This window comes from Cololabis saira, chromosome 1 (assembly GCF_033807715.1).
Source record: "Cololabis saira isolate AMF1-May2022 chromosome 1, fColSai1.1, whole genome shotgun sequence".
Classification (NCBI taxonomy): domain Eukaryota; kingdom Metazoa; phylum Chordata; class Actinopteri; order Beloniformes; family Belonidae; genus Cololabis; species Cololabis saira.
The window spans coordinates 21,150,480-21,171,841 of NC_084587.1; the positions used below are offsets into that span (position 1 = coordinate 21,150,480).

A 21,362-nucleotide genomic window follows, 5' to 3' on the forward strand; every position below is an offset into this window, starting at 1 on the left:
CTGTAGTAGGTAGACGTGCATGTTGAGGATACACCTTTACACCTCCTTATACGGTGGTCCCTGCGTGGGGATTCATGCTACTTAATGAGCAGTGGGAGTGTGCACTCAGTTTGCAATTAACAGCCGTTTATAAATGTAAACACGTTTTATGATCAAGTCTGAATTTTGAGTGACACTTGTTAATCAGGAGTAGTTTTTTTTTAGTAAGGAGATGATTTACGATTCTTCCAACAGATTTGCAAAGATTTCATGAATGAGGCTCATTGTTCATAACCTATCCAAGCTGACCTTTTACAGCATTTTACAAGGCTCCTCAGTCTAAACACCTGTCTGTAGTCCAAATGTATAGGTCCAGTATTTGTTTTATTAAAAGTTTTAACCACCTCTGGAATTGTTGGACTTTTTTTTTTTTTTTTTTTTTTTAAATAGAGTTGGTATTTATTTAAACTGACTTGAGAGCAGGACATTATCTTCAAATGTTCAACATGCTATTAGAAAAAAGTCACCCATGGGACTGGCTTAGTACTTTCCAAAGCTGCTCCACTCACAGGCCCCCTCCTCTTCCTTCCACTATGTACTCACCACAATATACTGCACAGATTATTGAAAATTCAATGAATTTACCCTCTGTAAAGCCCTCCTCTCATCCCATAATTATTGTGTCTACTTCTTGACCACACAAATTAAATAAATTAAAAAGCAATTCAAGGGAAGCAAATCATAAGAACCTTGTAGAAATGAAGACAACTAGATTAACTGAATCAAACAAGAACACCATTAAATGTGGCTTATTGAATATTAGATTTCTCCATCTAAATCTCTGTTAGTAAATTACTTGATATGTGATATTGATTTGTTCTGCCTTACAGAAACTTGGCTGCACGAGGAGGATTATGTTAGTATTAATTAATTAACACCTCCTGGTTACTTGATTTTTCCTTGAAGCACGGGCTGAGGGGGAGAAGTGGAAGCAATCTCTGGAACCCTGTAGCATGAGCTCTTTTAATTTTCTAATTCTGTTTCTCTTACTTAATAAAGCAATCACAGGTAGCAGTTCTTTTTGCTGTGGTGTATCACCCACCTGGTTCCTCCTCAGAGTTTCTCTCTTTCCCCTATCTGGACTGTCTCTGTCCTGTTGAGCTCTCAGAGCTGGCAGTAACAGCAGCTTCTTCCAAAACTATAGAAGTCACACCCTTCCCAACCAGTCTTCTCAAATAGGCTTTTGCCTGAATTAATACTTCCACCTTGTCTGTGATTAATTTACCTTTATCAACGTGCCATATGCTTCAGGCTTTTAAAGCTCCTGTAATTAAACCCCTCTTTAAAAGCTGGTCTTGAGCCAGGAGTTCTAGCTGATCATAGACCTTTATGTTACCTCCCTTTTATTTCTAAAGTTCTTGAAAAAATGTTGAAAATCAACTAATTGACCATTTGCATAGAAATTATTTGTTTAAAGTATTTCAGTCAGGATTTCAATGGTATCATGGTATATGAACAGCATTGGTGAAAGTTACTAACAGTGTCCTCATGGCCTGAGACAGTTGATTTGTTAGATCTCTCTGCTTTGTTACAGTTGACCACAAAGTCTTTTACAGAGGCTTGAACATGTTATTGGTATTAAAATAATCGCATTAGCTTTGTTTGAGTCATATTTATTGAGTTGGCCATGGTATTCCACAACATTCTGTAGTGGGTCCTTACTTTTCACTCCAAATGTGCTTCGATTACATGTTATTATTATTATTAGTCGTCATAAACCTTCAGTGTGAGTAAACTTCCACAGTCAGTGAGAGTCTTAGTTTCCCTTCATTGGCTTCCTGATGAATTCAAACTCCATTCTCTGTCTGACAGGAAGCTGAAAGGCTAGTATGTAATGCTTTTGCTTTGGGAAAAATATTTTGGAAAAGCTTTTTAAATGTAATGTAGCTATTTTGTATCACTGTTACTCTCCTACACTAGGATCTGGAGGAAGAACTGAACAATGCTTGGCAGGAGGTTTCCACCTTGCAGAAAGACAACAGCAGTCTAGCAGCACAGCTGTCTTCCAAAGAGAGGGATGTTGCAGCAAAAGAGGGACGACTAGATCAACTTCAGTAAGTCCTATCAACTGAAGCTATGTCTTTGTTCATGTAAACAAGCACTTCCAACATGGTATTTTTATGGGTAATTTCTGGAAAAAGAAAAAATCATTTGTCCTGTGTAGCTGAATGGGATATAAATGCATATCGCCTTATATAGGTTACTGCATTGAGGAGTAAGTTGCTATGAGGTTTGGGGGGTGACACACATTGCTTCCTTTCCAGCTCACTTAAAGCCATTTGATAAGCCCTGCATAGTGGATATGCTTTAAAAGAGGGAGGAAAGGGAAACAGGGCAGGCTTTGGTTAAGCTTTAGTCGATATGATAAAACTGTGAGAACTGTAGCAGCCTTAGTGGTAATCTCACCTTTTTTTTTTTAAACTACTTTTCTGTTTTAATGCCAGAGGCACTTTGACATGTCAGTCACACCAGGGTTATAAACCATTCTTACATTTTTAACTCTGATTATTCTCCTTAAGTGTCCTTATAAGGAACAAAAGTACTTTATGGTTAATTAATTGAAGGGCACAAAATAAATTCAAGTGCTTTAATGTTGATGTATGTTGCTATATTAAGAAACTCAGCAGTTGATTTAAAAAAAAAAAACAAAAACAAAATATTAAAAAACGGGCAATTTATCATATAATGCATCTGTTTTCAGTACAAAGTGTGTATATATACAAGTAAATAAAAAGTGCAGATATGCAAAATAATAATATAAAAATAAAAAGTGTATAGTCTTTAAAAATGTATCGTAACTGTACATCTTGTATAATGTGTTATACATACATAATTCTGAGGATACGTCTCTGCTTTAAATGTAAATGCAGTGAATGCATGAGTCCGAGTCAGAGTCAACAGTGCTCATGTCCGAGTCAAACATACACTGTTGCCCATGAATATGAAATGGGTTTGTTTTCGGAAATGTTCCCAGTTGTATTTCTCTTGCTACAAAGTATACTGGTGGATTACATTCCTATGTGTCCTTGTTTTGACTTTTTAACATGTTTGATGCTCTAAATATTATTTCTAAATCTTAAAATAATACATGGAACAGAAACCTGTACAGAGATTGGTAAATTATTTTAAAATCGTGATGATGTATCTATTTCTTGCCTGCCATTGAATTATCCAAAACCTCCAAATGCAGATCCAGTTTATTGTAAGATACATTGTAAGATATTGTAAGATAAATAGTTTTCTATCAAACGTTTTATTTCCTGGCATTCAAAATATTCTTTTCCATAACGTTCAGTTTGAATTTGTTCTGTGTGTCTTTCTGTTTGTGTTTTTAGTCGCGATTTTGCGGATGTGCAAACTCTGTACAGACAGAGCACAGAACATGCAGCAGACCAGAGCCACCTGATCAAGCAGCTGGAGGAACTCAACCTCGACACCCAGAGAGTCCTCAGGAATCAGGAGGAGGCACACTCTGCCGACGCTACCTCATATCAGCAGGTACAGGGGCAGGCACAAATGTCAATCCAAAGCTCAAACTTAAAACAATAAAAACCAACTTCACTTAGTTCTGTGGTAATTAATTTCCCTGATATCTGTAACCTATAGTCATTGAATAACTGTCAGAAAATAACTATAATCTGCTGCTATGAATGTGCTTTTCTAGTTTTCCCGTTTCCCTCCTATCAGACACAGTGGAGTCACAGTCAGAAAATAGTAACTGATAGAACAGCTGTTAAGCCTGCATGGTAACAAACAGTCGAGCAGCTTTTACAAACATTTCATCTGATAAAATCCCCTTTGACGTCATCTGTGGTTTTGATTTTGACTGTATTTACATGTAAAATTAGTCTAAGAATTTACATTGTCATTTTTAGCTTCAAACCCAGCTGTAGCTGACAGGGCCGAGAGAGGTGAAGGACAGAAAACGAGTGCTTGTAATCATGAGTCTTTTTTCCATCTCATGGACAGCAGAGTTTAACCGTAGATTGTCCAACACGTTACTGCATGTATCTAAATACCTTTATGAAAAAATGTGGACAAAGATGCTAAATAAGAAACTGGGGAGTTTTTAAGCTGCAGTTTACCTCGTTGCTGAATTACACAGAAATCTGGGAACTTTACATGGAAAGCACCACTGTTGAAAAGAAAAAAAAAAGTAAGCTAACTCAAGTATCGGCATAGATGCACGTTACAATTGCAAATTATTAAATATTTACTGATTCTGAAACATGAGCTTACCCACCGAAAGATGATTGTCCTACTTTTTTCCCCTCTTTCCATCCTTTTGTTTTCCAATTATTTCCCAGTTTTGGTTAATTCCAGCAGACTTTTTTTTACCAATTATATTAATAAAAGAACTACTGCCATATGGCAATATTTGTCCACTGAGCCTTTCTGTTGCTTTTTTGGTTTTTGCTCTATTTTTTTTCTTCTTACAACCTATTCTAACCCATTTGTATTTGCTGACAGCTATACAAAGAATTGAGTCAGTGCTACCAGACTCTAATGTCCAGTGAGGCCAAGCTCCGTCAGAGTCATCAGGAACTCAGCAGTCAGTTGGCTCAGAAATACAAAGACATCTCAGAACTCCAGGCTCAGCTACAGAAAAAGAATGAACAAATTCAGCTTCAGCAGCAGCAGCAGCAACAGCAGCATCAGGCTCAGCATACGGCTCTGTATTCCTCACCCAACAAACAAACCAACTTAAAGGTAAGCTCCCCATCCATTCCTTGCAATTTTCCCCATAAAAGGGTTCTCTTTTTTGATTTCATGAAGTGCATTGAAACTAAGTGTTATTTATTAATGCACGCTCTGCTTCAGAATCTTTTGAACTTGGACATGCATTTGTGTGGTTATGGCCAAACAAAATGTTTGCCTAACATTTCCCAAATAGAGTATTTCTCTTTGAACTTAAATAATAAACACATTTTATTAAGTACTTACCTGAGCCATCTATGTGTGGCTCTAACCAAGTTGTCATGACCAGCAAAGACAGGTGGATTAGCAGGAACTGTAATAGCTGTCATATCCCAGCATGGCCCATGGTGGTGGTTTTTAACTCAGTCATTCTTTTGATATCGCTTGAGTTCACCCTTGATCTGTCTGTCTCTTTCTATGCACTGCTTTCTTTTATGTCTGTTGTCTGATCCTTTCGCACACTCACATGTGCTCTCTGATTTATCTACTTTATCAATTTTCATTCTCTCCACCTCACTCAAGTAACCGTAAGTCCTTTTAATACACTCTGGTCAGATAGGAAAGACGTATAAGAGGTGAAGCGAGATGGTTTAATTGGAGCCCAGTAGTGTTCTTGAAGATGATGTTAGAGTTGCAGTTCTACATGTCAGTCAGTGGGAGTTTGACTTTAGCTTGGTACCTTTGAACCATCTCCCCAAGGCAATAAAGAGCCTTAATAGCTCTTAATGATATGGTGATAGGTGTGCTTAGACCACACACTTGCTTCAGAGAAGTAACACTAGTTCACCTTTCATATTGACAATGTTTAAGGGTCCGTCGGTGTCTGAGCAAAGTCAAATTCACCATGAGTGGTTGTACACCATACCCTGATTATACTCTGAATATACAAATATATATGTATATGTATGTATATATAGATGAGTACAGACCAAAAGTTTGGACACACCTTCTCATTCAAACAAATGGGGAAGTGTGTCCAAACTTTTGGTCAGCACTATATATATATGTATATTATTATATTATGTATATTATATACATTTTTCAAACTTTGATGTTTATTTAGGAACCAGCCAAATATAGATGATTGCCAAGTAAATAAAGTTGTGTTTTGGAATCATAGAAGAATTAGCATTGTTTAAAGATGCTGGAGGTGTGTCTCTTGAAGAGGTTTGATTGACAGCTCTCAACACAGCTCAAATAAAAGTTTTTTTTTTTTTTTTCAACAAGGCCACTGTGAAATCACAACATTTACTGCAAATGCTGTACTGGTCATTTTATATGTGTGGACTGAGTTCTTTACATTGTTAAACTTACCCGTACCCAATTTGCACCCTTTAATGAGCATGTATTACCACTGATAAAATACCAGATGTCAGTGCAATGATGAAGTCTGTCAAAGAGCAGTTACAGTGTTGGCCAATGTTAAGGCAACATTAAGAGTCTTTCAGTCTTTTTTGCAGTATGGCTACGCTTTAACTGTTTCCTAGGTCAAGTTGCATTTTTGCAGTAGTTGAGGTATGTTTGTGCCTCTGCAGAATGTTATATTTAATTTGATTTGCCAATATTTTCTGAAATTGCTGCTTCCAGACTGGAAGTCAAACGATATCAAGTCAAATGCTAAGTGAGTTACAGTCATCTTGTCTCACTTAACCTGGTTAATTAAACCAGCAGTAAAGTATAAATGGTTAATTTAGTGAGTAATTAAGTACAGTACTGCAGTGTTTCTCCAGTAATTAATACTACATTTAGTGGAAATGCAGTTTGTGTTTTCTCTCTGTGCGTGTGTGTGTGTGTGTATGTGTGTGTGGAACATTTAGTGGAAATGCAGTTTGTGTTCTGTGTGTGTGTGTGTGTGTTTGTGTGTGCTATTTACATTTATGCTTGTGAGTGAAAATATACATACATGTGTATGTGTTTTAACATACCAAAGATGCCTTGTACCTCTTGTAGTCTCCAAAGTAAATGGTATGGTTCAGAAGCTAATGTTAGATGAACTGAGAAATTGAAAATATTAATATTATGCACACTCATTAATAGAAATGCTTGAATAAAACAGTTATGAATAGATTACATCAGAATTACAATGTTTTTATTTTATTAATGCTATCTGCCTGCATAGGTATGACGTGTTAAATAATGTCAACCATTTGTTTTGTTTACTGAAGACATGTAGCTGCTTTTACTTTGTTTTTAACTTTCTCACTTACCAACATCAAAGCGAGTAGATTAGTATCCCTAGATGTAGCACTCAGTCAGAGCCACTTTCTGTTTTCATTTCTGTATTTTCACTGACAGGTTGTGGGTGCGTGTGTACGTTTGTGACTAGGCTTGTTTGACTAAAGGTGCGTGTATCTGAGCACATAATCGTAAATTCTGTAACAACTTTCTCACGGACACCTGTTAAATTTCCAATGCTCAGGTTGTTAGGGCAGATTTGATTTTAATTTTAAATGTTGGAGGTTACCATTGGATGTGATCAAAGTGTTGATCACAAGAGAAGCACAGAGGGGAGACGCAGTGCTTATTTGAGTATGTACCAGAGCAAAGACTCTGAATGCCCCTCCTGCACTAGGCTTCCCGGAGACGGGGATAAATGAGGAGAGTGGAAGAGTGGAATAACATCCTGTACTTACATGCTGTGCAAGATTGGCTATATGTCCTTTCTCATGTGAGTTAGCACTTTGTTAATACAATAACAAAACTTTACGGGGAAAAACAATGGCTTGTCCAACCCAGCTCATCTTATTGCCAGTTGATGTGCGAACACAAATCAGAAAAACGGGATGATGATGAAAATACAAATAGAAAAAACTTTTTTATTTCACTGCACACAGTATTGACCAATGTAAGGCATTTTTATGTTTTGTGTCATAAAAAGATTTGTCTGTTAATATATCCATTTTATGTATTGAAGTTTTATAAAACATTCCCCAAAAAAGTGATGATAGAGAGTGTTTATGAAAAGTACTGAGGTCCCCTAGCATATTTAAGCTTCTTTTACACTTTTAACTCAGTCCCACACATTTGATGTCCGTCCGTCCGTCCGTCCGTCCATACCCACCTATTCCTATAACTTCCAGGGTTTTTTTCCTGATCAAAAAAGAAAATAACAAAGGTGAAGGAACTAAATGAAACAACAGCAGAAACAAGTATGCTTGCCTAAAAATGTGTTGCATATATTAACATGCAACCGAAAAGATCCTTTTGAATATGAAAAAAATAGAAATTAATTAACTTCTTTAAAAAAAAAAAAAAACTAGGAAAATCTCTGCTGCTCTTTGAAATACTTCTAAAAGAAAAATCGGAACACCTCTTTTTTCTGCCTTCTGAAGTAGACAAAAAGGCGTAACAAAGAAGAGACCATTTGTGTCTGTCGGGCTAGTTTCCCCGGTGTGTCCCGCACGTCGCCACAGGTCGAATCGGCATCGGCCGTCGGTCAAACAGCTCACTCTGTGATTGGCTGTTCCCAGAATTTCCCAGAATGCTTTTCGTCGTCATTTGCGGACTGAATCAAAAAAAAAAAACATGGCGGACATTTCTTATGAATAAAATCAATATTTTAAGTTAGTTTCTGCATAAAAATGCGTTTTGATTACATTTCTAGCGAGAAATATATATTTTACTTTCATAATATTCACTCACTGAATGTATATAGTCACTCGCTTGTCTTTTTCAAACCGCGCCAGAACAAAGGCTGATTTATGGTTCTGCGTTACACCAACGCAGAGCCTACGGCGTAGGTTACGCGGCGGCGCGCGCCGTACGCCGTACGCCGTACCCTACGCCGTAGGCTCTGCGTCGATTTAACGCAGAACCATAAATCGGCTCCCGAGCTGGCAGGCAGGCAGAAAATCCCGAAATTTTCGGAGCAAATTTCCTAACAGGCATAGCTACAACTGTTAGATTTCATCTATTAAACCAACATTTATCTTCCTAAATGATTTATTTCAGCCAGCGGTAATTCTCCAGAGTTTTGTTTGTCTGTTTTGTCTGCTGGTATGGAGGGGAATTACCTCTCACGCATGCGCAGAACGTACGTGCTAGTTCGCCGTCGGGTGTCGTATTTGCGGTGTGTCTAGTGAGCCCGACACAGCCCGACACAGCCCGACACAGGCGACGCAAGCCGACACAGCAGTCGGCAGAGAGCGGGCGACGTCGGGTTGGTGTGTCAGGGCCTTAAGGGCCTGCACCCCCGTTCCATAACCGAGTTAGAAGTGTGAGAATTAAACAACTTTCTGATCCCGTTGTACGTTGTAAGCACAGGCGAGCCGTACTTTGCTCCGGGGATGAGCAGTGCTCATAGTTAAAACCACTCACAAATGAAACCGCGACTGGTGAGGAAGACCCGCACACTTCCAGTCGGAGGAGCCGCAGTGTTTTTATTTACTGTACTTGACTGTACTGTCAACTTCTCCACGCATCAGTGCACCGCACACACACTCTCTCATCCATCACCTCTCATATGTGTATGTAAAGACACACGTTTGCAGGATCTTTTTCTCTTGCTGTGGACAGTAAGTAAAGGCCAATGGAGTAAAATTGGTGGCCCACTTTTACATAAATGTGACAGAGTGCCAGTATGTAGGCGCCTATTAACAACTTTAACATGTAGGATAAAGAAGGGACAGAGGTTAATAACTTACCTCCTCTTCCTGGTTCTACATTACCATGACAAATAAGTTTTGGCGGTCTGACGTCAACACAAGGCACTGAATCTTTCAATAGCCTGTGAGCTACTACGTATCGGTTATGTCCCTCCTCCCCGCTGTAGATTGAGTTAGCTTTGATTTTACACATGATTTCAGAACTGCAACCGCAAAAAGAAAAGTGCAACCAAAAAAGACTGTTTGAAAACAGAGATGGGTTTTAAAACTGATAGCTAGTGCTGTCAAACGATAAAAAAAAATAAAAATTGAGAGATTAATTAATTAAGATCTGTAATTAATTTATCTAATTAATCTCTTTTTTAATCTCACCTAAAAGTTGCTGAGAAGAGCCCTCAATTTGAGGTGTTTTCCTTTAAATTCATTACATTATTGTGGCAGATCCAAACATTGATATCTAACCAAGAAAATGTGGCTTTATAAAGTAATTTATTTACTTTTCTAACAGACTTCAACAGATGCAGTCCTAGCCATTCACATCCACTTGGCAAGAACATTCGCCATCCTCTGTCGCAGACGTGTGCATGCGCGCGGTGCTCTCCTCGAGTTGGGGAAGAGCATTGCTGTGGTAACACTGTTGCTGCTAACGTTAGCTGCGGCTGTGCTCTGCGTTTATGTGGGAGGCTCAACTTGAGTTGCTTCGGTGGTTAACAAATTCCTTGCCACAAAGAACACAGGTAGAGTGATCTACCTTTATCAATGGTGCCGTTGGGCCGTTTTAGAAATGTAAATTCCCAATTCACTGGACCGACAACTTTCACATGCTCCTCCATTTTCTCTTCTCCGCTACTATAATGGGAGCCTAACAGCATATGCTAAACAAGCCCAAACACATATTTCATAATAAAGGCCACTCACAAACAGAAAAAGTAAAGTTAGAGATTAAAAAATAGATTAAGCGAAAAACAAACACGCTAAAAAATAACACGCTAAATATGCCTGAAATTAATGAATCGCAATTAATGCGCTAATTTGACACCCCTACTGAGCAAAAAAAGAAAAGTGTAACTGAGAAAGATGATTGCACTCCGAATGAAAGATTTTCGTAAGATGTTGGATTTTGATTCTCAGAGTTTGGATTTTTTATTTGTTGTAGAATTGATGCCATAAATGTCTTCAACCACTGAGGGTGAAAGACGCTTGTTCCTTGTTTTTTTTGTAACATCTGGATAAATTAACAAAATGTTAAAATCATGACCTAAACTTTGGTTTTAATGCACTAATCTTCCTTATAATACTCTCTCGCTTTGATGCCTCTCTCACTCAGATCCTCATTTGCGCTCCAAGTCTCTCCTTCACAGGCGTCTTGTGACTGCATTGTATTTTCATTCCTGATAAATTAACCATGTTTTTTAAGTAATGCAATTTAACATTTAACCATATTACATCAATTATGTCTGCGCTCTGGACAATTTGACCTGATGTCAAAATTTGCCTCCTTGCAAACTTGTTTTTTAAAAGAGTCTGTAATTTTAGATATGTCTGTAAAAAGAACACCAGCAGGATGTAAATTCAGGTAAGCGTCACAAAGCAGTGTCTGCATGTTTGGTTTCAAAGTCAAGAGCCACAATCTCTACGCTCTGTCCCACACATTCATCAGATATTTGAAACCCACATTCTTTGTCAGCTTCGGGTGCTTTAGCTGTTATGCGGTATAGCGCCACTTCCTCTTCTTGGTGGCAGAGAGCCGCGATTGCAGTTTCAATTGTCAAATACACCAAATCCATAATATTTTGGAAATACTTCCGATGCATGTAACAAAGCACTGTTTCATTCTTGGAACAAAATAGTATTTTTTCACTCTGCAGGAAAAACCCTCTTAACATCATTGTCCAGTTTTACTGTTCATTTTCTTCAGTCATCTTTTGATCATTCAGGCTTTGATGGACAAATCTAGTAACTTCACATACAGTATGCCTTTACTTTGAATACATTAAACAGCATGTCGTTGAATGTATTCAAAGTAAAGGCATAAACTACAAGTTTTTTTTTTCTTAAAGAAGTTTTTTTCACCGTCATTACTTTACTGGGGGTGGGTAACATCTCAAAATATTATTTTGTATCGGAGCGGACCAAAATCAATGGATAAATAAATGCATACATACGTGCGTACCAGAGAATGGAACAAAGCTCTCAGACTGAACAAAGAGAACTCCGACACCATGATCTTTAAACGTGATCTTCTTCTGAACAGTCCTCGTTTTTAAAGTGCTTTCAAAGTTATCTACCAAATCTACCAATATGCTGTCTGACCAGAACTGCCAGGTTGTGTGGTGACAGTAGAAATCAAGACGCAGTGAAGATTGCCTATAGGTGGACACGAAACAAACAAGTAAATTAACGTGCTAAAGTGAATAATTAATCATTGACAACTATCTCCCAAACTTCATTAAAGCATCTACAGTGGTCTAGTCTTTGGCTCCTATCAAAGCTGAACAGTGATTAAAGACTAACATTAGAATCAATTACAGACCTTAGGCTTTCTGGAACCGTCTTCAGCCTGAATGAGAGGCAAGTTGTTAACTTTGTGGGCAGTCATCTTTCAGATGTGCTCATCTGTATTTCGAAAATTCTATGGAGATGACTTTTTTGTAAATGAAGTTGTTCCCCCATAGATCGAGTTTTGGCTCCATATAGGTTGTCAGACTTCAGCTCTTTCCATGCTGTTTTTCTTTCTTCTCTCTCTGCTTCTTCTCACCAGAGGCAGACTTTCCTTTTTCTTTTCTTTTAATTGAAACAGCCGCACTTGTTGCATCTCTCTATCTCACTGAGGTGTCATGCATGTCTAGCTTGTTATTTATGTTACGAAAACACAGCCAGTTCTATCATTAAAGAGTCAGGTACAAGCACATGCTTGTATGAAAGCATGCACCATTTTACGTGGTCACCTTTTGACTTTGGTGATTCTTTTGATCATCATTAATAGCAAACTTCAAAATGATAAAACTTTGATGCTACAAACGATCATGGAGTCACTGTCTTTAGCTAAAGCCTGCAAAGCAACAGACTGGTTCTTGATATTGTATTAATCAGTTTTATTTTTCCTGTACAATTCGTTTTTTTTTTTTTTTTTTTTTTTCAATGTCTGAACCTTTTTTGCTAGTGTTAGTGTAAATTATATTAGGAGTATGGCATACATTTGCATTATTTTTTTATTTTGATGAAACATCAAGCAACTCAGATCAGATTAAAATATTTATTTCAAAGCTCTAATGAATATTTTTGCTTACTATCTGTAAATTGATCTTTGTATGAATGATGCATGTGTTTAGGTTACAATTCAAGAATGCATAAAAATCATATGTCAATTTTTTTAAGGGAATATAATGGGGGATTTTTCACCTTACGTGTACTGTGCGTTATCTGTAAATAATATTGTCAACATGAGTTTTGGTTTATCTGAAGTTGGGCCATGTCCAGGGCCAGAGAAATAATAATGACATTGACGCCAGCGGTGTGTTTTACCAGCTCAACTGCTCTCATTAGACGGGAGCCTCTGTGTAGCACAGCCCGTCTCATTAATGAAGCAAAGCCATGTGCTGCTGCAGAGACGTATACTCACTCGTTCAAACACGTACACTCGGGTCAAGCAAACTGTGTGGGAGGACTCAGGGCTGCCCACACACACAGAAAACATACACAGACTCACAACCTACCCTGTCCTTTTCCTGTACCACCAGTTAACCCAAACACTCATACATATATGCACATTCTTCGTGGAAACACCATCATGAATATAAAATGCTGCTGACTTGATTGGGGGCAAGCACCCCATAGCTCTCTCTTCTCAAGTCTACCCACTGCAATCTTTTACATATGTTGACATAACGCAGTGAAAAGGGATTGTGTGAGCATTCCTTTCTGTATGCATCTCGTCGTGTGATTTTGGCTTGCTGTGTGTGGCGAGGGCCCCTCCTGATTATAGCTATTCCATAATTAACAGTGATCAGATTTGTTTTGTGGCATAAATGGTGCATGTGTAGAACATTAGGCCTGGCAAGTCTCATTTCAGATTCAGCTCAAGGGCTCGGCAGCAGACGGGTCACGAGCTTCAGGGAGCACAATCACAAGCCTCGCTCCATATGGTCTTTCCTGACGCATCCTCAGCAGCAAGGGCCGCGAGTGCCAGACAGGTTCCCTCAAGAACCTAATCGTGTTCAGTAATTACCAAGACCGGCTTTTTCTTTTTTGCTCCCTCCCTAAGCCTCCTCCCAATCTCTGCCTCTTTTTTCTTCATTGCACCTGCATGTTATCTTCCTTCCTTCCAATCTCATGCTCTTGTCTATGTTAGTTTTATTAAACTGCTTGTATTATCTTTATTTTACACTATATAGATTTTTTCCCTTCGTACCCATTTTTTCTTATTTCTGCTAAAAGTAAATAAGGATTAGGATAAGAGAGATTGCAAGAGAAAAAAGTCGGACACTTCTACATCAGTTCATTTCTAAATTTGCTTTATGTGGTTGATGCAGAATAAAACCACTACTCCTTCCTGCCTGGAAATTATAAATAATTGTAACAGATGCGCCAATATGGCCAGCCTCCAATAAACGAGGCCCCAGATAATTTGACCAGCCCCCTTTGACAGGCCAATTTAATAAAACATGAACAAAATCTTCCTCACTAATAATTTATCATCCCCTCTCCTCCCCTTTGGTTAAAGTTGATTACCCTGGCAGTTAACAAGGTCACGCCCAGATGCCAGGTTTCTGATAATGCAATCAGGAATTTTTGAAAAACAAGGTGATGACATTCAGTCTGATTTGCTTCGCAACCTGGCCTCCCAGAATAATAGTTGACAAACAGGCCTTTGTTGGTCAACTATTAGTTGACGAACTATACACTCAAAATTTCCAATAGGTGCATTTCCACTAGGGGGGTTCTGGGTAGTTTTCTACGGGCTGGATCGTTGACCAGGAAGGGACATTACCAGGATGCATGGGCAAAAAAACCCATTGCTGTAGTAGGAGACGTACTCCGGTCGGCCTAGAGGAACTACCTGGCTGGGGGTCTCTGCTGATCAGATATTCTGAAAGACGTTCAGCACTCTCACATGAACATATTTCATAAGAACACGGAAGTGGTTCAGGTGGTAGAACGGGTCGTCCAATGATCCAAGGAATGGCGGTTCAAACCCCGCTCCCCCCTGTCATCTGTTATTGTGTCCTTGGGCAACACACTTCACCCTCCTTGCCTCCAGTGAGAGCCTCGCTGGTCTGAATGTGTATGAATGTTCTGGTGGTGGTCAGAGAGGCTGTTGGCTGGGATTGGCTGCCCCAGGGCAGCTGTGGCTACTGATGTACTTTGCCATCACCAAGTATGAATGAGGAGTGAATGAATAATATACGACCATTGTAAAGTGACCTTGGGTTCCTTGAAAGGCGCTATATAAGTGCAAGTTATTATTATTATTATTTGGACCAGAAACATTTTGCTATGAATACATTTGCTGAAGATGACAAGAAAAAAATGATAGAAGTACCGACGAGGAGGTCCAGGTCTTGTTGGCATTTTAGAAGTATTTTTATTTCAATTGCTACTACGGCAATGTACGTTAAAAAAGCGAACAAAAATGCAGATAGCATTCCTTTTAAGTTTACCTGGTTCTTCTTTTTTTCATCGCTTATCCTGCATTCCGCTTTTTGGTCTCCTTTTATGCGTTTGGCCGTTTGCGAGCAGCAAAAAATTCCCATTTTACAACAAAAGTTACTTTCTTAAGGTTCCTATTACTGTTCAGTTAGGCACTCACACAGATTCATAAGAGTACCTGTTATCTATAAGTTCTTTTACTTTTTGTAAGCCTGATTCATAATCTTTGCCCCAATAACACAGATGCATCTGCTGTCTCTCTTTTATGACAGGTACAGGTGTCAGAGCAGGTTGATGCTGCTCACTCTGACCAAGCCTCCACCCGAGATTCAGATCCCAGGCCGGAAATAAAGAATCTCCATCACAAATCCACCGGCATTGTCAGACGACAGCAGGTATGTCAACGCTACTTGCAATTATGCCAAAGACAGCACGTTGGTCGAGCAGCCCACATTCTCACACTTATCCGTTGCCACTTTGCTCACATTAGATCAAAGCCATAAAGAAGACATATAAAGGAAACTGTCTGTTGGCCATCATGTGATTCATCACACCCAGCCACAGCCAACCTTTGTCCTGAACATCCCAATACACACACTAGACGCCCCTCCGACTGCGACCAGACTGGCGTGTGCTGCCTGTTTCACGCATGCCTTGGGCTCAGGCACTGGCTAATTTACCGCTTCAGCAGTACATTATGAACAAGAAAGAAGCTTTTGATCTTCTCAGTATCTCACTCGTAAGTTTGGCAGGACAAGTTTCTAGATGGCCTCACTCAGTCTAAGGACACCCAGAGGACATGTAGTCTGCTTTATACTCGTGTCCTCGTTACATCTTTTAACATTCAGTTCATACAGCAGATGCACAGATTAGGACAAATTTGTGATATAACATTAAAACACTGCTTCATTCCTCCTCCCAAGTGATTAGTCTTCCTGCCAACCTTTAGTATGCAATATAGTAAACCAATAAAAATATGAAAGGTAAGGATTTATTATTAATATTAGAAGAATATTGTAAAATAACAGACATATTTGTGGTACCCCTTAAAAAAAATTATCAACCATTATCCACTCAGGTCCTGTGGTCTGGTGTCGTTGTGTGTGCCACACTGAACATAATACATGATATGAGTAAGCAATGGAGTTGTCTCAGGAGGTCAGAAAGAAAACTACATAAAAGTAAAGTTAAAGGTTAAAGGTCGTGCCTACAGTTTAAAGCCATTGCCAAGCCGCTTTATATTTATATGGCTGCAGTTATGAATATTATTAAGAAGTGTTAGGGTCCACAGGATTGCAGATAACCTAACCAGGTCGTGGTTGCAAGAGGAAATGCAACGTTATGTGGGTCAGAAGGATAGTGTTGTTGGTAGGGCTGTTCGATTAATCGATTTTAAATCGTAATCGCGATTATGTAATTAGAACGATGTTAAAACGTGAAAATCGTAAAATCGATTTTTCACTTTTTTTTTTTTTACCTTGTCTGCACACATATTAATGATTGATGGAAATACCTCTTGATACCTGCGACAAGTGCCCCATGGGAGAGGCTCTTTAGTGTAGGAGGGGGCGTTGGAACATGCCACCGGGTAGACCGGCTCGTGTTCCTTGATTTTTTTTTTCAGAGATAAAACTTTATATTTTATTATATTTTTTAAAACTTTTTTTCAACTTATTTTACAGAGTTTTGCACTTTATTCATTCCTTTTTGGTTTAATAAGAGCAAAGTTTGCACTTAAAGTCCAATGGGGCAAATGTTCAATAAAAAAACAGCATATTTGAAATCATTTCTTTGCCTTTTGTCAATTCACAAAATAATCGTAATCGTAATCGAAAATCGGATTTTGAGAGAAAAAAATCGAGATTTTATTTTTGGGCAAAATCGAACAGCCCTAGTTGTTGGAAGACAAAGAGCCAAGAAACATCCAAACATTCAAGTTAAGATCATGACACATCACTTTCTGTGTACCATTTGTAGCCTTTCAACCAATAGTGAGCTACTAAGACTTTGTTGTTAACGAAAACGGGATAAAATAATTAATCACAATTAAATTCACTAATGTGTCTTTTTTAAGGCTTGAGTGTGAATGTTTGGTATCTGGGGTGCCTACCAGACCATAAAAACACCCTATTAAACCACTCTGTCTCTGTTGAGTATGTTACCCCACTCCAGATGAATTTGAGAAATCGAGGCCTTGAAATGTTGGTCCTATTTCTCTGTCACACCAGGACTTTGTTATAATAACCAATAACGTTCCATGGCAGAATTTCCTCATTTGGACAGCCATGGCTTGGCTGCACAGAGCTGAACAGATCTGAAGATCATCCCCATGTTGTTGTCTTCATGAGAAGCAGTTTAGGGACTTAGCATAACCAAAACTAGAAGGTATTGGAAGTGCTCAGTTGTTGTCTGTAGGGGCCAACACAAAACGATTATTTACCTGACATCGACCGGAAATCAAAGGCATGGCTAAACCGCAGTTTTCAAAGCTGGTAGCCTTGTTTCTCCCCTCTCTAAAATGTTTGATGGAAGTGGGGAGGGGTGTGTTGTTCGAACTTCGGCTCTCTTCGTGGAGGTGGAGAAAGCCGTGAAGTGGCTCATTTGCATTTAAAGCAACAGGCACAGAAATACCTCAAAGTCTGAAAAGGTCAGTGTATACAGGATGAAACAGAAGCTGTAAAGAGCGATTCTTAGGGTGTTTTTTGCCAATTAATGTCATAGAAACCTTATTTAGAATACCCAGACTTGTTATTTTTTTGGAAAAAGGTATAATATTTTACCTTAAAACTCTGCATTTATTTCCATTGGTGCACGATTAAAATTAGGGCTGGGCCATATGGCCTTTTATTAATATCGCGATATTTTTAGGCCATGTCACGATACACTATACTGTATATATCTCGATATTTTGCCTTAGCCTTGAATTAACACTTTGATTAGTACAATCACACCAGTTTGATGATTCTATATGTCTACATTAAAACATTATTGCTCATACTGCATTAATATATGCTAATTTTAAACTTTCACCGGGAGCAATGGCTCACCGATGGTTGCTGTTGATCCGGGGACCAACCTTGTTAAGGAGAGCATCAAACTCATTCTTGTCTACGCGGAACTAACGCAGAAATATAAAGAAGGCTTCCTAAAGTGTGATCCATGGTGAAAGATGAAACCGAAGATGTGCACGCTATATATATAGATATATGTGGGCAATATACACTTTTTTCCCTCCAGTGCTGCAGCGCAGCTTGAAAGCCCCACCTACTGCAGGTGTTGTAGGTGTCCTGAGCGACCACTGGCGATTTTTGACGCTTTTGGTGTGAATACACAGTAATACCATTCTCTGGACATTTGCTCTTCCCTAAGTCACTTGTTTAACAAATCTTGTTGAGCTTTTCAATATTTTTCTTTTGGTGCTTTTTTGTGAATCCCTGCATTTGCTTTTTGTATAAAGGCTGAATTATGGTTCTGCGTCAAAACGACGCCGTGCCTACGGTGTGGTTTTTGTACACGCAGAGGACACGCCGTCACATGCGCCGTCACTGACGTGCACCTCCCGAAAATTGTAACTACGCGTCGAGGAGACGCCGACCACACGCAGACCGAGAGGGCTGTGATTGGTTCGTTTGAAAGCGAAGCATTTCCGGTTTCCGGTTTGAATCAGTAGTGAACTTCCAGGGCTTTTTTCTTCGTTTATATGTGATTTTTTTTGTTTTTGTTTTTTGCACAATAGTTGTCCTTATTTCTTTGATTTACTGTGACCGGAAAAAGTCGGATAAACCATTCAGAAAAAGATCGCTAACTAGTGGCCGCGGGGGGTACTGCACCGCGACCAAATGGAGAGACGGAGAACTCTGAACGATTCGTGACGGCGTCACGGGTGCGCCGTGTGCTCTGTGTGTGTGTGACGCAGAACCATACCCGCTGTCACAGTTTCACAGTGTAGGATAGGTTTTTTTTACTGTTTAACTCACTCTCCTGTCATCTGGATCCTGCCACCCTCATCAGCCTCATTCCCTTCACCTGTGCTTCCCTGGCCCAGCTCCACACCTGGTTTCCCTCATCAGTTTCCCCTTCTTAAACCTGCCCATTCCCTCATACCTGTTGCCAGATTGTCGTGTGCTTTTGCCTCGCTTTCCAGCCTTCCTGATTCTGTCCTGTTCCTGCCTGCCTGCCTGTAACCCTGCATGACTCCCGGTATGACTCTCGGTTTTTGATTTTTGCCTGTCCCCTTGGACTTGTTTGCCTGATCTGCCTGTCTGCCCGGTTTTGACCCCTGCCTGCCTTGGACCCGAATAAAGCCTCTTGGACTCTGATTCTGCCTGGTGTTGTGCATGTGGGTTCTCTGTCCTGTCTGAGCCGTGACAGTACAATCTGGCCAAGACTGAACCCAGCCAACATGGACCTACCACGTAAGGAAGAGGATTTGTGGGATTTTTTTTATGGGGACCGAGTGGAGTTCTACCACCGTACGGTGAAGGGGACGGGGACATGGCCCCAGTTCCAGCCTGTTGCTGTTCCCGAGGTGGTCCCAGACCCACCCCAGTCCCTTCCCCCTTTCTGGGGAACACGCCTGGCTCTGGGTGGGCCCAGAGGCCTGCAGGCTCAGGGGAGACAACGACGGCGTCGGCCCCAGCCCCAGCTTGTTCCTGCTCCCCGAGAATCGGCTGATAACATGCGCTGGGCCAAGGAGGAGGAGTATTGGGACCCCTTTTGGGGAACACGCCTGGCTCTGGGTGGGCCCAGGAGCCTTCAGGGCAGGCAACGACGACGGCGTCAGCGCCAGCCCCAGCTTGTTCCGGCTCCGGCTCCTGCTCCGGCTCCTGCTCCGGCTCCTGTTCCAGCTGCTGCTCCGGCTCCTGTTCCAGCTGCTGCTCCGGCTCCGGTTCCAGCTCCAGCTCCTGCTCCGGCTCCTGTTCCGGCCCCCCGCATCCTGTCTGCTCCTGTTCCGGCCCCCCGCATCCTGTCTGCTCCTGTTCCGGCCCCCCGCATCCTGTCTGCTCCTGTTCCGGCCCCCCGCATCCTGTCTGCTCCTGTTCCGGCCCCCCGCATCCTGTCTGCCCCTGTTCCGGCCCCCCGCATCCTGTCTGCCCCTGTTCCGGCCCCCCGCATCCTGTCTGCCCCGGTTCCGGCCCCCCGCGTCCTGTCTGCCCCGGTTCCGGCCCCCCGCGTCCTGTCTGCCCCGGTTCCGGCCCCCCGCATCCTGTCTGCCCCGACTCCGGCTCCCCGCCTCCTGTCTGCCCCGACTCCGGCTCCCCGCCTCCTGTCTGCCCCGACTCCGGCTCCCCGCCTCCTGTCTGCCCCGACTCCGGCTCCCCGCCTCCTGTCTGCCCCGACTCCGGCTCCCCGCCTCCTGTCTGCCCCGACTCTTGTTCCTGAGGCGATCCTGGGTGGATCTGCCGCAGTCCCAGACCGACCCCCTGACCAGTCTGCCGCAGTCCCAGACCGACCCCCTGACCAGTCTGCCGCAGTCCCAGACCGACCCCCTGACCAGTCTGCCGCAGTCCCAGACCGACCCCCTGACCAGTCTGCCGCAGTCCCAGACCGACCCCCTGACCAGTCTGCCGCACTCCCAGACCGACCCCCTGACCAGCCTGCCGCAGTCCCAGACCGACCCCCTGACCAGCCTGCCGCAGTCCCAGACCGACCCCCTGACCAGTCTGCCGCAGTCCCAGACCGACCCCCTGACCAGTCTGCCGCAGTCCCAGACCGACCCCCTGACCAGTCTGCCGCAGTCCCAGACCGACCCCCTGACCAGCCTGCCGCAGTCCCAGACCGACCCCCTGACCAGCCTGCCGCAGTCCCAGACCGACCCCCTGACCAGCCTGCCGCAGTCCCAGACCGACCCCCTGACCAGCCTGCCGCAGTCCCAGACCGACCCCCTGACCAGCCTGCCGCAGTCCCAGACCGACCCCCTGACCAGCCTGCCGCAGTCCCAGACCGACCCCCTGACCAGCCTGCCGCAGTCCCAGACCGACCCCCTGACCAGCCTGCCGCAGTCCCAGACCGACCCCCTGACCAGCCTGCCGCAGTCCCAGACCGACCCCCTGACCAGCCTGCCGCAGTCCCAGACCGACCCCCTGACCAGCCTGCCGCAGTCCCAGACCGACCCCCTGACCAGCCTGCCGCAGTCCCAGACCGACCCCCTGACCAGCCTGCCGCAGTCCCAGACCGACCCCCTGACCAGCCTGCCGCAGTCCCAGACCGACCCCCTGACCAGCCTGCCAAGCCCCCAGACCGACCCCCTGACCAGCCTGCCAAGCCCCCAGACCGACCCCCTGACCAGCCTGCCAAGCCCCCAGACCGACCCCCTGACCCGCCTGCCAAGCCCCGAGACCGACCCCCTGACCCGCCTGCCAAGCCCCGAGA

General features: G+C 42.2%; 1 protein-coding gene across 5 annotated transcripts in view; it reads left to right on the plus strand.

Moving 5' to 3' along the window:
• cntln (centlein, centrosomal protein) overlaps positions 1-21,362 on the plus strand; it is a 185,678-nt gene that overhangs the window by 91,958 nt on the left and 72,358 nt on the right. For all 5 annotated transcript variants that reach the window (XM_061717759.1, XM_061717752.1, XM_061717744.1 and 2 more), the window contains 4 exons: positions 1,960-2,093; positions 3,375-3,537; positions 4,510-4,749; positions 15,263-15,385. In XM_061717759.1, the coding sequence (XP_061573743.1) occupies positions 1,960-2,093; positions 3,375-3,537; positions 4,510-4,749; positions 15,263-15,385 (660 nt within the window). The remainder of the gene's footprint in view (positions 1-1,959; positions 2,094-3,374; positions 3,538-4,509; positions 4,750-15,262; positions 15,386-21,362) is intronic.